The sequence below is a fragment of the Oncorhynchus mykiss genome, chromosome 5 (genome assembly GCF_057628025.1).
Source record: "Oncorhynchus mykiss isolate SJ-2025 chromosome 5, ASM5762802v1, whole genome shotgun sequence".
In the NCBI taxonomy this organism is placed as follows: Eukaryota; Metazoa; Chordata; class Actinopteri; order Salmoniformes; family Salmonidae; genus Oncorhynchus; species Oncorhynchus mykiss.
In genome coordinates, this window is record NC_143026.1 from 98,089,250 (window position 1) to 98,106,521 (window position 17,272).

At 41.4% G+C, this 17,272-nt stretch overlaps 1 protein-coding gene across 3 annotated transcripts in view; it reads left to right on the plus strand.

Moving 5' to 3' along the window:
• Positions 1-5,431: 5,431 nt before the first annotated feature.
• Positions 5,432-17,272, plus strand: part of LOC110523061 (retinoschisin-like) — a 50,682-nt gene continuing 38,841 nt past the window's right edge. For all 3 annotated transcript variants that reach the window (XR_016496406.1, XR_016496405.1, XM_036979024.2), the window contains exons 1-2: positions 5,432-5,599; positions 9,280-9,305. Coding sequence is in view for 1 of the 3 variants with exons in the window: in XM_036979024.2 (XP_036834919.1) it covers positions 5,545-5,599; positions 9,280-9,305 (81 nt within the window). In the remaining 2 variants the exon portion in view is untranslated. The remainder of the gene's footprint in view (positions 5,600-9,279; positions 9,306-17,272) is intronic.

The following is a 17,272-nucleotide window of genomic DNA, read 5'->3' on the forward strand; positions in this document are numbered from 1 at the left end:
GAAATACAAAAAGTATAACATTTCAAAGTGGTCAAAGCATTTTCAGTGCAGCAGCGCCGCCTTGTGACCGACCATCATAACACACCTGCAGCAGTATTTCCACTAGATAGCACAGCCACAAAGTCAATATTGGCTATATCGTAAAAAAATTATGAAAACAAACATTTGATTTTTGGTACAAATTTAAGGTTATGGTTAGGAATTAGTTTCGCAGTGTGGTTAAGGCTGTTTAAAATCACTTTCGAAGAAGAGATACTGTAGAAATAGGCAGGGGTTTCTGACTTTGTGGCGGTGTTAACTAGTGACGACCCTGCAGCAGGTCGGTAAATCATGCAAGAAATGACGAGACGCTGCTCCTTAATGACGAGACGCTGCTCCTTAAACCACCCTATTTATTTGGGAATGGAGAGCTAGGCAATGATGCAGTTGATGCAATTTAAAATGTATAATTCTTGACAGATTTGCCTTGGATTCAGCAGGCTACTGCCATTACACATGTCGTGGAAATTTCCTCTATTTACCAAATCATGAGAGCAAACCACACACACGCCAGAGTTAGTTATCACAAAGTCCATTTTTAATTATATGAGCTCTATCACAACCCTGTGACTCTCAGATCAATTCAGTGTCTATCAATGAATTCTCTGAGAGTCCCTTCCACATTTCAACTGAGATCCTTTATAGCAAAGACACACACAGGATAAGACAGCAGGCATAATTCATCGTTCAGCTTTGTCTCCTAAAACATGTTATTTTCTCAAACTCAGAACCATAAACCAATCCTCCATATCAACAGGCATATATCAAATCCATCCTATCTTGACAAGATCACAGAGACACACTGACTGGCACACAGACATTGTGGAGCCAAGAGATACACGCTTGTTTCTCCCCTCTCTCCGGCCCAAACAACTTAGTCTTGACATAGAACAGATACTGCAACCCCGCCACAGTATTATACAAACACATTCTGATGAGAAGTAACTTACAAACATATGATGAATATAAAACATCTTACCTATGTTACCAACCAATTCTGATTATTCCCCAACATACATCTGGCTAAAGATAACTTTGACACCTTCTGGAAACAGAAGATGCTACAGGAATGAGGAGTCCATCCATATCATATTGGTGCCTGGACCGATTCCACGCATTTCAAGGTCGCATTGAGACAATGTTTTATCAATGACCTAAACCCTGCTCAGATAATCCCTACCATTGTGTGGCTGAGTTGTCGTAGTACTGCTACAGATGTACATTGTCCCAGGGGCTATTGTCAGCAGTAATAATCTGCCTATGAACCAGAGTTATACTTTTAGCATTGAGGCTGTGTGCCCTAATAGGAAGTCCACTGTGTGCAGCTCATCCTGCGCTATCAGCTCAAACATTAATATCACTGTCATGTCTACATCTGATAAGCGTCCCAGTAAAGCAATATAAACAATCAATCATCCTAGAAAAGCCCCCAAAAAATGGCCTATGTTAAGGTAGCCTAAGAAACAAGGTTAATGAAATCGATAACTTGCTAGTAACAGATAACATTCATATTGTAGCGACCCGCACAGACAGCTGTGTGTTGTGTGTTAGGCTAGTAGGTGGTTGTGTTGTGCTTACCAGTACCCAGTGTTCGCGGGGTCCGACATGCCAATCAACCTGCTATCTGCCAATCACGGGAATGCCTGGAATGGCCTGATGTCGGGCATCCTGGCGGTTGGCGGAGTGCCGTGGAGGGGGGTTGGGCAGGGGGATGGAGCATTGGAAGTTAAGACCAGGTTTAGCCTTTGTTCTCTCTCTTACGTCTGGCCTTCACAAGAGAAGGTTACGGTTAGCTGCACCATCAAGAGCACCCTGACCGGTTGGATCACCGCCTGGTATGGCAATTGCTCGGCATCCGACCGTAAGGCGCTACAGAGGGTAGTGCCTACGGCTTAGTACATCATTTGGGCCAAGCTTCCTGCCATCCAGGACCTAAAGTACCAGTAAAAGTTTGGACACACCTACTCATTCAAGGGTTTTTCTTAATGTTTTCTACATTGTAGAATAATAGTGAAGACATCAAAACTATGAAATAACACAAGTAGTAACACATGTAGGAATCATGTAGTAACCAAAAAAGTGTTAAACAAATCAAAATATATTTTAGATTCTTCAAAAAAGCCACCCTATGACGGCTTTGCACACTCTTGGCATTCTCTCAACCAGCTTCATGAAGTAGTCACCTGGAATGGATTTCAATTAACAGGTGTGCCTTGTTGAAAGTGAATTTGTGGAATTTCTTTCCTTCTTAATGTGTTTAAGCCAATCAGTTGTGTTGTGACAAGGTATGATGGGTATACAGGAGATAGCCCTATTTGGTAAAACACCAAGTCCATATTATGGCAAGAACAGCTCCAATAAGCAAAAAGAAACAACAGTCCATCATTACTTTAAGACATGAAGGTCAGTTACTTCGGAACAAGTTTCTTCAAGTGCAGTCGCAAAAACCAATCAAGCGCTATGATGAAACTGTCTCTCATCAGGACCGTCACAGGAAACAAATGATCAACTGCCTTTCGGCATGCTTATAGGGGAGGGCACATGCATGGTACTTCCACAAATGATTGATGATTGGCTGAAAGATATTCATAATAAAAATTGTTGGACATGTTTTGCTAGATTTCAGTGCAGCTTTTGACATTAGCTATCATAATCTACTGTTGGAAAAACTCATGTGTTATGGCTTTACATCCCGGCTATATTGTGGATGGAGAGCAGGAGAGCAGATCCAGATAGAGTCAGGCATTCTCCAGGGCAGCTGTTTAGACCACTTACTTTTTTCAATCTTTACTAAGGACTTGCCACTGAGTAAAGCCTGTGTCTATGTATGCTGATGACTCAACACTGTACACATTTTTATTTTTATTTTATTTCACCTTTATTTAACCAGGTAGGCCAGTTCAGAACAAGTTCTCATTTACAACTGCGACCTGGCCAAGATAAAGCAAAGCAGTGCGACACAAACAACAACACAGAGTTACACATGGAATAAACAAACGTACAGTCAATAATACAATAGAAAAGTCTATATAGTCTGTGCAAATGAGGTAAGATTAGGGAGGTAAGGCAATAAATAGGCCGTAGTGGCGAAGTAATTACAATTTAGAAATTAAACACTGGAGTGATAGATGTGCAAGTAGAGATACTGGGGTGCAAAAGAGCAAAGAAATAAATAACAATATTGGGATGAGGTAGTTGGATGTAAAGGGGTATGTAACTGCTGGCAGGGAAGTCAGACACAGGAGAACAGAACTAGGTAGTAGCCGGAGCAGTTTAATCCAAAAACCAACGGCATAAAAACGGCTATATAAATCTTAAAACAGGTTGTCGTGTTCAAGCTCAGGCTCCCCCAGCATGCTGCCAAGGCCAGGATCTTCAGGGCAGAATGAACGCCCAGCCTGGTGATGTGTCTGTGTCTGTTCATCCCGGAGTCATGCTGCCTCTGATCCCATCTGGAGTGTCTCTCCCCTCTGGGTAGAGGGCGAGGCACAGCGGGATGGGGCCAATCTGCTCAGGATCAAACAGACGTGAGTCTGTTCCAAATGGCGCCCTACCCTATGGGCCCTGGTCAAAATCAGTACACTATATAGGGAATAGGGTGCCATTTGAGACAAACATGGGCCCTGTTGGAATTCCTTCCATGTATCGTTCCTCCATGCAAGTAATTAGTGATTAGACATTGGACAGGTGATCTCAAGGGCTCCACCACACAGCTTTCACCTGCCCACTCATTCCTAATCAGTGATCTGATCAGGACTACTTCAAGGAAGGAACGTCAATAGGTCGAAACAGCATCCAACTATGATGAATCAGTGAATGATCATCAATGTTTCTGAAGCCTGTAGATGTAGGTTGAATAAGCCTGGACTCTACTGCTGTCCACATTACTTCTTTACCTTCTTAACCATTGGAATGCCAGGATTTGTCACTGTATTTCTAAAAAGACTTAAACATGTACACATTGTTCTTTGGGACACTTCCTACACCATATTCCATATATACTTACCTACTCCCTCACCACTCAATAAATAAAATAGTGTGCACCAGGTTTCCTCATTAGGCAATTACTGTTTGCATGCATCCCTGTGGTAGTACCTGCCCAATACCAACTGGACCCCTAGTCCCTTCAGCTCTATCCCTTAGCTCCTTCCCTTAGCTCCTTCCCTTAGCTCCTTCCCTTAGCTCATTCCCTTAGCTCATTCCCTTAGTTCCTTCCCTAAGCTCCTTCCCTTAGGCACTTTCTCACTCACACACTCTGGAATATCAACAGACGTAGTGAGGAATATTAGCTTGGCATACATCCAAGTCCTGACTTTGAATATGAAAGTGATTAATTCCAGAAGCAAGTTTGATATTCACTGTCAACACAGGCCTGTTACGAGTGACTAAAAAGCTCTGCAGATTTTGCTGTAAGGAGGCAGAGTCATTAGATCATTTATTTTGGTACTGTCCATATGTAGCTCGTTTTTGGTCACAGGTCCAGGAATGGCTGAAGAATTGCAACATTTGCCTAGAACTAACACTGCAGCAATGCTGGGTGATTTTAAAAAGTAATAGTCAATCGATCAATAATGTAATAATTACTTTAGCAAAAAAAAAATCTTTAATTTACAATCTGTTGAAACTATGAGAATAGAAAGGTTCAGTACTTTTGTGAAGCATCACAGCACAGTTGAAAAATGTATGGCAAATAGAAATCCAAAATGGATGGTGTCTTTTATTTTACCTTTATTTAACTAGGCAAGTCAGTTAAGAACAAATTCTTATTTTCAATGATGGCCTGTTCAGGGGCAGAACAACAGACCTTGTCAGCTCGGGGATTTGAACTTGCAACCTTCCAGTTACTAGTCCAACGATCTAACCACTAAGCTACCCTGCCGCTCCATAAAAAAATCTGCCGTTTTCAGCTACAATAGTCATCTACAACATGAACAATGTCTATCTACTACACTGTATTTCTGATCAATTTGATGTTGTTTTAATGGACAAAAAAAAATGCTTATCTTTCAAAAACAAGGACATATCTAAGTGACCCCAAACTTTTGAACTGTAGTGTATATATATACTTACCCCCAAAATATATGGGGGATTGGAAATGTTGCAGACAATTACATGAATTTTAAATTACAAATAATTTGAAATAATAAAAAGAATAGTGACTAAAAAGAGACATACGGTGAATTTCATTTGAAGGTTTAGAAGATGGTTAGAGACAAAATGTTTGACAATCCAGCAGAGGGAATGTGTGTCATTCTAGTAGAAAAGTTTAACATAATGAGTAGTTCTCTGTTGCCACTATGGCTCAGGGCTGAGGGATGGCCAGGATAACTGAGGGAGGGAGGGGTTTGGTCATGGGGCAGATTGTGGGTATTAGATGAGGCCATCAGAGTCCAGTGGATTACTGTAAGCCTATCCAGCAGCCTACAGCAGCCTATCCACTAGCCTCTGTGTCCTGCTCAGTCACATCATATCACTCTACTCACACCAGTCCAGTCCGGGAGGAAGATGGGGGTCAATACTCGTTGTGTTGCTCTGCTGGTTCTGCTGCTGTTAGCTCAAGGTAAGATTAGTCTCCCTAACCCAGGTACCCTGTCAGCACTGTCGCTAACCTAACTCACCCTAACCCCCCTAACCCTAACTCACCCTAACCCCCCTAACCCTAACTCACCCTAACCCTAACTCACCCTAACCCCCCTAACTCAACCTAACTCACCCTAACCCCCCTTACCCTAACTCACCCTTACCTGAACTCACCCTAACCCTAACTCACCCTAACCCCCCTAACCCTAACTCACCCTAACCCTAACTCACCCTAACCCATATGTCCAGTTACCCAAATCAGCATGATTTCCCTGTGTTTTATATATATTTCCATACTGACGTTGGAATGATACTTAGACATTTAGAAAATTATTATAATGCCATTTTAGTGTAAGAGCTGTTTGAAAATGCAGCCTGCAATTGTCTGTTTTGGTGGGATGGAGTTTTAGCTTGCCTGGTGACATCACCTGGCGGTAAATTAGAAAGTTTCCCAAACCGCTCTGCCGATAACAGCTAGGTTTCAGTTTCTCTCCCCATTCAGACCCCTCCCAGAAAGTCCTAGCAAAAGTCTTGCTTGAGAAATTGCTGTTTGCTCAGAAGCAATTGTTGTTTATTTTTTACCATTTTAATTGAAAAAAAAATCACAGTAAGGTACATAATTGTTAGCCCGAAATTATTTGATATTGAGATCAAAACTGCTGCATTGGACCTTAACAATGACCCATGCCCAGTTTACTGAACCAGTGGTTTACTAACCATGACCCATGCCCAGTTTACTGAACCAGTGGTTTACTAACCATGACCAGTTCACTGAATCAGCAGTTTACTAACCATGACCCAGTTTACTGAACCAGCAGTTTACTAACCATGACCCAGTTCACTGAATCAGCAGTTTACTAACCATGACCCAGTTTACTGAACCAGTGGTTTACTAACCATGACCCAGTTTACTGAACCAGCGGTTTACTAACCATGACCCAGTTTACTGAATCAGCAGTTTACTAACCATGACCCATGACCCAGTTTACTGAACCAGTGGTTTACTAACCATGTCTGGAATAGACATCGCTAAACTCTGTTGGTATCTGCTTGTCTTCCTGCTGTCTGGTTGTTAGACTGGGTTAGACTGGGTGATGTCTCAGACTGGGTTAGACTGGGTGATGTCTCAGACTGGGTTAGACCGGGTAATGTCGGACTGGGTTAGACTGGGTAATGTCAGACTGGGTTAGACTGGGTAATGTCTCAGACTGGGTTAGACTGGGTGATGTCAGACTGGGTTAGACTGGTTAATGTCCGACTAGGTTAGACTGGGTAATGTCAGACTGGGTTAGACTGGGTAATGTCAGACTGGGTTAGACTGGGTAATGTCAGACTGGGTTAGACTGGGTAATGTCAGACTGGGTTAGACTGGGTAATGTCAGACTGGGTTAGACTGGGTAATGTCAGAGTGGGTTAGACTGGGTAATGTCAGAGTGGGTTAGACTGGGTAATGTCAGAGTGGGTTAGACTGGGTAATGTCAGACTGGGTTAGACTGGGTAATGTCAGACTGGGTTAGACTGGGTAATGTCAGAGTGGGTTAGACTGGGTAATGTCAGACTGCATTAGACTGGGTTAAACTGGTTTAGACTGGGTAATGTCAGACTGGGTTAGACTGGGTAATGTCAGACTTGGTTAAACTGGTTTAGAGTGGTGAATGACAGACTGGATTAATCTGGGTAATGTCAGACTGGGTTAAATTGGTTTAGACTGGGTAATGTCAGACTGGGTTAGACTGGGTAATGTCAGAGTGGGTTAGACTGGGTAATGTCAGAGTAGGTTAGACTGGGTAATGTCAGAGTGGGTTAGACTGGGTAATGTCAGACTTGGTTAAACTGGTTTAGAGTGGTGAACGACAGACTGGATTAATCTGGGTAATGTCAGACTGGGTTAAATTGGTTTAGACTGGGTAATGTCAGACTGCATTAGACTGGGTTAAACTGGTTTAGACTGGGTAATGTCAGAGTGGGTTAGACTGGGTAATGTCAGACTGGGTTAGACTGAGTAATGTCAGACTGGGTTAAACTGGTTTAGAGTGGGGAATGACAGACTGGATTAATCTGGGTAATGTCAGACTGAGTTAAATTGGTTTAGACTGGGTAATGTCAGAGTGGGTTAGACTGGGTAATGTCAGACTGGGTTAGACTGGGTAATATCAGAGTCAGTTACACTGGGTAATGTCAGACTGCATTAGACTGGGTAATGTCAGACTGGGTTAGACTGGGTAATGTCAGACTGGGTTAAATTAGTTTAGAGTGAGGAATGACAGACTGGATTAAACTGGGTAATGTCAGACTGGGTTAAACTGGGTTATACTGGGTAATGTCAGAATGGGTTAGACTGGGTAATGCCAGACTGGATTAAACTGGGTCAGACTGGGTTAAATTGGGTCAGACTGGGTTATGGAAGAACTGGACAGTAGTTTAGCAGTTAAATGTCTTAAAGGGATTCATACTAGATCAAATCTCTGAAATGCAGCTCTGAGTACCTAATGAGTCAAGAGTCTGTAGTAGTTGACTGGACCCTTAAACTCAGCTCATGGTGAGGTCATCGGTGGAATAATGTTAAATAGGCTCAGTCAGTCAGTCAAGAATGCCTGTAATTTACCTGACATTTTTTGCATTGTGTAAAATAACTCATATTAAAAATAGAGTTTCAGTTTTGCTGCTGGATTGTGGGGATTCTGGTTTACATAGCCTATATTAGGGATATCAGACAGGATGTTGGGGGATATTAGACCATATGTTGTGGGCTGGTTGAACTAATTTACTCTAGTAGAATGATATGTGATTGGGCTGTTTAGAACTCAAGTTACTCTAGTACAGTGAGATTGGATTGGGCTGTTTAGAATATAGTTATTCTAATAAATTGAGATTGGATTGGGCTGGTTAGATAATAGTTACTTTAGTAAAGTGAGATGGGATTGGGCTGTTAGAACTCTAGTTACTCTGGTACATTGACATGGGATTGGACTGGTTGTAATGGGTTGGTTTTGAGATGTATTGGGCTGGTTAAATCTCTAGTTACACTAGCACAGTGAGATGGGCTTGTGCTGGTTAGAACTCAAGATACTTTAATACATTGAGATTGGACCTTTTAAAACTCTCGTTACTCTTGTACATTGAGATGTGATTGGGCTGGTTTTTGAGATGTGATTGGGCTGGATAAAACTCTAGTTGTAATAGAACATTAAGATGGGATTGGGCTGGTTTTGAGATGCGATTGGGCTGGATAAAACTCTAGTTGCTATAGAACATTAAGATGCATTCGACTGGGTATATCAGACCATATGTTGGAGATATCTAACCATATGTTGGAGATATCAGACCATATGTTGGAGATATCAGACCATATGCTGGAGATATCAGACCATATGTTTGAGATATCCGACCATATGTTGGAGATATCAGACCATATGTCGGGGATATCAGACCATATGTTGGGGATATCAGACAAAATGTTGGAGATATCAGACCATATGTTGGAGATATCAGACCATATGTTGGGGATATCAGACCATATGTTGGAGATATCAGACCAGGGATATAAGACAAAGTAGTTTATTTTGTCTCTATATTTCTGTATTTTTTTCACTGTATTTTCCTCCTTATGTCTGTCTTTTTTCTCTTTCTTTCTCTGCTGCCTGTCTGTCGGTGCTGCAGTCCTAAGCGGTGTTCACTCTCAGGAGGTAGGTACTCTAATACATTGAAATGGGATTGGGCTGGTTAGCACTCTAGTTATTTTAGTATAGTGAGATGGGTTTGGGCTGGTTAGAACTCTAGTTACTCTAATACTTTGAGATGGGATTGGGCTAGTTAGAACTCTAGTTACACTAGTACATTGAGATGGGATTGGGCTGGTTATTGAGATTGGATTGGGCTGTATAAAACTATAGTTACTCTAGAACATTGAGATTGGATTGGGCTGGTTAGAACTCTAGTTGTTTTCGTACATTGAAATGGGATTGGGGTGGTTTGAATCTAGTTACTCAAATAAATTGAGATGGGATTGGGCTGTTCGAACTCTAATACATTGGGATTGGGCTGGTTAGAACTCTAGTTACTCTAGTACAGTGAGATTGGATTGGGCTGGTTAGAACTAGTTACTCTAAAACATTGAGATGGGATTGGGCTGGTTAGAACTCAAATTACTCTAGTATATTGAGATGGGATTTGGCTGGTTATAAATCTATTTATTTTAGCTAAGGGATATTGGGCTGGGCTGATTGGGCTGGTTGAACTAATTTACTCTAGTAGAATGATATGTGATTGGGCTGTTTAGAACTCAAGTTACTCTAGTACAGTGAGATTGGACTGGGCTGTTTAGAATATAGTTATTCTAATAAATTGAGATGGGATTGGGCTGGTTAGATAATAGTTACTTTAGTAAAGTGAGATGGGATTGGGCTGTTAGCACTCTAGTTACTCTGGTACATTGACATGGGATTGGACTGGTTGTAATGGGTTGGTTTTTGAGATGTATTGGGCTGGTTAAATCTCTAGTTACACTAGCACAGTGAGATGGGCTTGTGCTGGTTAGAACTCAAGATACTTTAATACATTGAGATTGGACCTTTTAAAACTCTCGTTACTCTAGTACATTGAGATGTGATTGGACTGGTTTTTGAGATTGGGCTGGATAAAACTCTAGTTGTAATAGAACATTAAGATGGGATTGGGCTAATTAGAACTGTAGTTATTATTGTACTGTGAGATGGGAATGGGCTGGTTAGAATTGAGTTACTCTGGTACATTGAGATGGTGCTGGTTATTGAGATGAGATTGGGCTGGTTAGAACTCTAGTTACTTTAGTACAGTGAGATGGGATTGGGATGGTTAGAATGTAGTTACTCTGGTACATTGAGATGGGATTGGGCTGGTTAGAATCTAGTTACTTTAGTACATTGAGATGGGAATGGGCTGGTTAGATCTAGTTACTCTAGTGCATTGAGATGGTGCTGGTTATTGAGATGGGATTGAGCTGGTTAGAACTTTAGTTACTTTAGTGCAGTGATATTGGATTGGGGTGGTTAGAATTTAGTTACTCTGGTATATTGAGATAGGATTGGGCAGGTCAGAATCTTGCTACTCTAGTGCATTGAGATGGCGCTGGTTATTGAGATGGGATTGGGCTGGTTAGAACTCTAGTTACTCCAGTCCCTTGAGATATGCCTGGGCTGGTAATATACCCTAGTTACGTTACTCTAATGCACATAGATGGGATTGGGCAGGATAGAATGTCGTTACTCTAGTACATTGATATGGGATTGGGATGGTTAAACTCTAATTACTTTAGTACTGTGAGATTGGATTGGGCTGGTCAGAACTCTCGGACATTGATATGGGATTGGGATGGTTAGAACTCTAGTTACTTTAGTACTGTGAGATTGGATTGGGCTGGTCAGAACTCTAGTTTCTCTAGTACACACAGACGTAATTGGGCTGGTTAGGACTCTAGTTACTTCAGTACATTGAGATGGGATTGGGTTTTTTATAATATAATTAATACACTGAGATGGGATTGACTGGTTAGAACTCTAGTTACTTTAGTACATGGAGATGGGATTGGGCTGTTTAGAACACTAGTTACTTTATTACGGTGAGATTGGATTGGGCTGGTCAGTACTTTAGTTACACTAATACATTGAGATGGGATTGGGCTGTTAGAACTCTAGTTTCTTTACTACACTGAGATGGAATTGGGATGGTTAGAACTCTAGTTACTGTAGTACATTGAGATGGGATTTGGTTGTTAAGAATTAATTTAGTCTATACAGCAAGATTGGATTGGGCTGGTTAGAACTCTAGTTTCTCTAGTACATTGAGATGGGTATTACGTTGGTTAGAACTCGAGGTACTTTAGTACTGTGAGTTGGGATTGGGATGTTATAACAAGTTATTTTTTTAGATGGTATTGGGCTGAATAAATCTCTAGTTACACTAGCACATTGAGATGGGATAGGGCTGGTTAGAACTCTAATTACTCTACTACATTGAGATTGGACTGAGCTGGTTAGAACTCTAGTTACTCTAGTATATTGATATGGAATTGGCTGGTTATTGAGATGTGATTGGGCTGGTTAACACTAGTTAATATTGTACATTGAGATGGGATTAGGATGGTTAGGACTAATGTAGTCTATTACAGCAAAATGGGATTGGGCTGGTTAGAACTATAGTTTCTCTAGTACAGTGAGATGGGATTGGGTTGGTTAGATCTCTAGTTACTTTAGTACATTGAGATGGGATTGGGCTGGTTAGAACTCTAGTTACTTTATTAAAATGAGATTGGATTGGGCTGGTTAGAACTCTAGTTATTTCAGTACAGTGAAATGAGATTGGGCTGGTGAGAACCGAGTTACTCTTGTACAATGGGATTGGGTTGGTTAGAACTCTAGTCACTCTAGTACAATGAGATGGGATTGGGCTTTTTAGAATCTAATTAATCTAACACATTGAGATGGGATTGGGCTGGTTAGAATCTAGTTACACTAGTACAGTGAGATTGGATTGGGCTGGTCAAAACTCTAGTATCTCTAGTGCATTGTGATGGTGCTGGTTATTGAGATGGGATTGGGCTGGTTAAATTCTACTTACTCTAGTACGTAGAGATGGTATCGGGCAGGTATAGATTCTAGTTACTTTAGTACAGTGAGATTGGATTGGGCTGGTTAGAACTGAAGTTACTCTAGTGTACATTGAGAAGGGAATGGCTGGTTAGAACTCTATTTATTTTAGTACAGGGAGATGGGATTGGGCTGGTTGGAACTATAGTTACTCTAGTACATTGAGATGGGATTGGGATGGTTAGAACTTTAATTTCTCGACTACATTGAAATTGGATTGGGCAGGTTAGAACTCTAGTTACCGTAAAACAATGAGATGGGATTGGGCTGGTAAGAACTCTATATACTTTAGTAAAATGAAAGGGGAATGGGCTGGTTAGAGCTAATTTAGTGTAGTACAGCAAGATGGGATTGGGCTGGTTAGGACTATAGTTTCTCAAGTACTGTGAGATGGGATTGGGCTAGTTAGAACTCTAGTACAATGAGATGGGATTGGGATGGTTAGAACTCTTGTTACTCTAGTACATGGAGATTGGAATGGGCTGGTTAGAACTCTATATACTCTAGTATTGAGTTTGGATTGGCTTTATTTAGAGATGGGATTGGGCTGGTGAACGTTAGTTACTCTAGTACATCGAGATGGAATTGGGATGTTTATAATTGTAATGGTTTTCCTCCTCTTCGTCTGAAGAGGAGGTGTAGCATGGATCGGACCAAGATGCGGCGTGGTAAGTGTTCATGATTTTTATTTTAAAGACAAACTGAACACTAAAATTCAGAAACAATAAACGTAACGTGAATAACTAAAAGCGAAAACAGTACCGTGTGGTGAACAAACACAGACACGGAAACAAACACCCACCAACAAACAGTGAAACCCAAGCTACATAAATATGATTCTCAATCAGAGACAACTAATGACACCTGCCTCTGATTGAGAACCATACTAGGCCGAAACATAGAAATCCCAAAATCCCAAAATCATAGAAAAACAAACATGCCCACCCCAACTCATGCCCTGACCATACTAAATAACGACAAAACAAAGGAAATACATTTCAGAACGTGACAATAATCTAGTGACTCTAGTACATTGAGATAGGATTGGGCTGGTTAGATCTCTAGTTACTTTCGTAAAGTGAGATGGATATGGATGTGCTTTTTACTCTAATTACTCTACTGCATTGAGATTGGATTGGGCTGGGTAGAACTCTAATACATTAAAATGAGATTGGGCTTGTTAGAACTCTCGTTACTGTCGTACATGGAGATGGGATTGGGCTGGTTAGAACTCTCGTTACTGTCGTACATGGAGATGGGATTGGGCTGGTTAGAACTCTAGTTACTCTAGTACATGGAGATGGGATTGGGCTGGTTAGATCTCTTGTTACTGTCGTACATGGAGATGGGATTGGGCTGGTTAGAAATCTAGTTACTTTGGTACAGTGAGATGGGATTGGGCTGCTTAGAACTCTAGGTACTCTAGGTACATTGAGATGGGATCGGGCTGGTTAGAACTCTAGTAACACTAGTTTATTGAGATGGGTTTGGGGTGGTTAGAATCTAGTTACTCTAATATGGTGAGATGCGATTGGGCTGCTTAGAACTCTAGGTACTCTAGTACATTGAGAAGGGATTGGGCTGGTTAGAACTCTAGTAACACTAGTTTATTGAGATGGGTTTGGGGTGGTTAGAATCTAGTTACTATAATACAGTGAGATGGGATTGGGCTTGTTAAAATATAGTTTCTCTAATACAGTGAGATGGGATTAGGCTGGTTAGAACTCTAGTACCACTAGTATATTGACATGGGTTTGGGGTGGTTAGAATCTAGTTACTCTAATACATTGAGATGGGATTGGGCTGGTTAGAACTCTAGTTACTCTAGTACATTGAGATGGAATTGGACTTGTTAGAACTCTAGTTACTTTCATACATTGAGATGGGATTGGGCTGGTTTTAATCTAGTTACTCTAGTACATTTAGATGGGATTGGGCTGTTAGAACTCTAGTTACTCTAGTATATTGAGATAGGATTGTGATGGTTAGAATTGTAGTTACTTTAGTACAGTGAGATGGGATTGCGCTGGTCAGAACTCGAGTTACACAAGCACATTGAGATGGGATTGGGCTGGTTTGAATTCTAGTTACTCTAGTATATTGAGTTTGGATTGGCTGGAGATGGGATTGGGCTGGTTAACGCTAGTTACTCTACTACATTGAGATGGGTATGGCTGTTTATAATCTAGTGACTCTAGTACATTGAGATAGGATTGGGCTGGTTACATTTTTGGATTCCAAGATGGCATAGCAGTTCAGACGTCTTTTGTCTTGTCGTGTCCCGTATATATATATATATATATTTACAACTTTTTTCACATACATTTTTATATATATTTTTTTACATTTTCCATAAACTCATCTTTAAAACACTCTCCTGCAACCCGCCTCACCAATTTATATTTATAAAAAAAGTATTATTTACCTCAAATCTGTAATCCTCCAAGAAGCTAGCCAGAAACTAGCCAGAAGCTAGCCAGGAGCTAGTCCAGAAGCTAATCAGAAGCTAATCAGAAGCTAATCAGAAGCTAGTTAGTTTCTTTACTGGCTTGTCGTTAGTATTCAGCTAACCACAGTTTGTGGTCATCAGCTATCCTTTAGCTCGAAAATCTATCGCCAGTTTTGTACGGCGCAGCGCGGCTCGGAACAGAACATACCGGACCAATTTTTCTCTCCGTGTCCCTGGATTTCAACCGCTAACTGTGGACATTCATACCTGGATCTCACAGCTAGCTAGCTGCTATCCGTGTGACTATCGGCTTTCGTCGATTCTGGAGCAAACATCAATTATTCCGGAGCTAGCCAGCTGAAGAGTTCCATCAATTACTCCTGGGCTACAATCACCTATCCGGACCTGTTTTGCTGCCTACGCGGGGCCTTCACAACTGGACTGCCGACGTTATCTACCCGAAGGAGTTGTCCGGCTGCTATCGGCTGCTATCTGAATAGACAATCGGACAATTTTATTTTTATTTTTTATTATTTTTTATTTTTTTTCTTCTTGGGCCTCTATAACTATATCTATTGTTTTTTTTTGTTGTTGTGTGATTTGGATTAATCCCCTCTACCACACGGAACCCCACTAATCTACTGACGGAACGCAAGAGGTGGCTAATAACAGACCTCCATCCTATGCTAGCTTGCTACCGATGGCCTGGCTAGCTGTCTAAATTGCCGTGACCCCCAACCAACCTCTCTACTCACTGGACCCTTTTGATCACTCGACTAAGCATGCCTCTCCTTAATGTCAATATGCCTTGTCCATTGCTGTTCTGGTTAGTGTTTATTGGTTTATTTCACTGTAGAGCCTCTAGTCCTGCTCACTATACCTTATCCAACCTATTAGTTCCACCACCCACACATGCAATGACATCTCCTGGTTTCAATGATGTTTCTAGAGACAATATCTCTCTCTTCATCACTCAATACCTAGGTTTACCTCCACTGTATTCACATCCTACCATACCTTTGTCTGTACATTATACCTTGATGCTATTTTATCGCCCCCAGAAACCTCCTTTTACTCTCTGTTCCAGACGTTCTAGACGACCAATTCTTATTGCTTTTAGCCGTACCCTTATTCTACTCCTCCTCTGTTCCTCTGGCGATGTAGAGGTGAATCCAGGCCCTGCAGTGCCTAGCTCCACTCCTATTCCCCAGACGCTCTCTTTTGACGACTTCTGTAACCGTAATAGCCTTGTTTTTTAAAATGTATTTTATTTAACCTTTATTTAACCAAGTAGGCTAGTTGAGAACAAGTTCTCATTTGCAACTGCGACCTGGCCAAGATAAAGCATAGCAGTGTGAACAGACCACACAGAGTTACACATGGAGTAAAAAATTAACAAGTCAATAACACAGTAGAAAAAAGGAGAGTCTATATACATTGTGTACAAAAGGCATGAGGAGGTAGGCGAATAATTACAATTTTGCAGATTAACAATGGAGTGATAAATGATCAGATGGTCATGTACAGGTAGAGATATTGGTGTGCAAAAGAGCAGAAAAGTAAATAAATAAAAACAGTATGGGGATGAGGTAGGTAAAAATGGGTGGGCTATTTACCGATAGACTTTGTACAGCTGCAGCGATCGGTTAGCTGCTCAGATAGCAGATGTTTGAAGTTGGTGAGGGAGATAAAAGTCTCCAACTTCTTTACCTAGCATGGACTTGTAGATGACCTGGAGCCAGTGGGTCTGGCGACGAATATGAAGCGAGGGCCAGCCGACTAGAGCATACAGGTCGCAGTGGTGGGTGGTATAAGGTGCTTTAGTGACAAAACAGATGGCACTGTGATAAACTGCATCCAGTTTGCTGAGTAGAGTGTTGGAAGCAATTTTGTAGATGACATCGCCGAAGTCGAGAATCGGTAGGATAGTCAGTTTTACTAGGGTAAGTTTGGCGGCGTGAGTGAAGGAGGCTTTGTTGCGGAATAGAAAGCCGACTCTAGATTTGATTTTCGATTGGAGATGTTTGATATGAGTCTGGAAGGAGAGTTTACAGTCTAGCCAGACACCTAGGTACTTATAGATGTCCACATATTCAAGGTCGGAACCATCCAGGGTGGTGATGCTAGTCAGGCGATTCATGCATGTTAACATTAGAAGCCTCCTCCCTAAGTTTGTTCTATTCACTGCTTTAGCACACTCTGCCAACCCGGATGTTCTAGCTGTGTCTGAATCCTGGCTTAGGAAGACCACCAAAAAAAAAATCTGAAATTTGAATCCAAAACTACAACATTTTCAGACAAGATAGAACTGCCAAAGGGGGCGGTGTTGCAATGTACTGCAAAGATAGCCTGCAGAGTTCTGTCTTACTATCCAGGTCTGTACCCAAACAATTTGAACTTTTAAAAATCCACCTCTCTAAAAACAAGTCTCTCACCGTTGCCGCCTGCTATAGACCACCCTCTGCACCGAGCTGTGCTCTGGACACCATATGTGAACTGATTGCCCCCCATCTATCTTCAGAGCTCGTGCTGCTAGGCGACCTAAACTGGAACATGCTTAACACCCCAGCCATCCTACAAT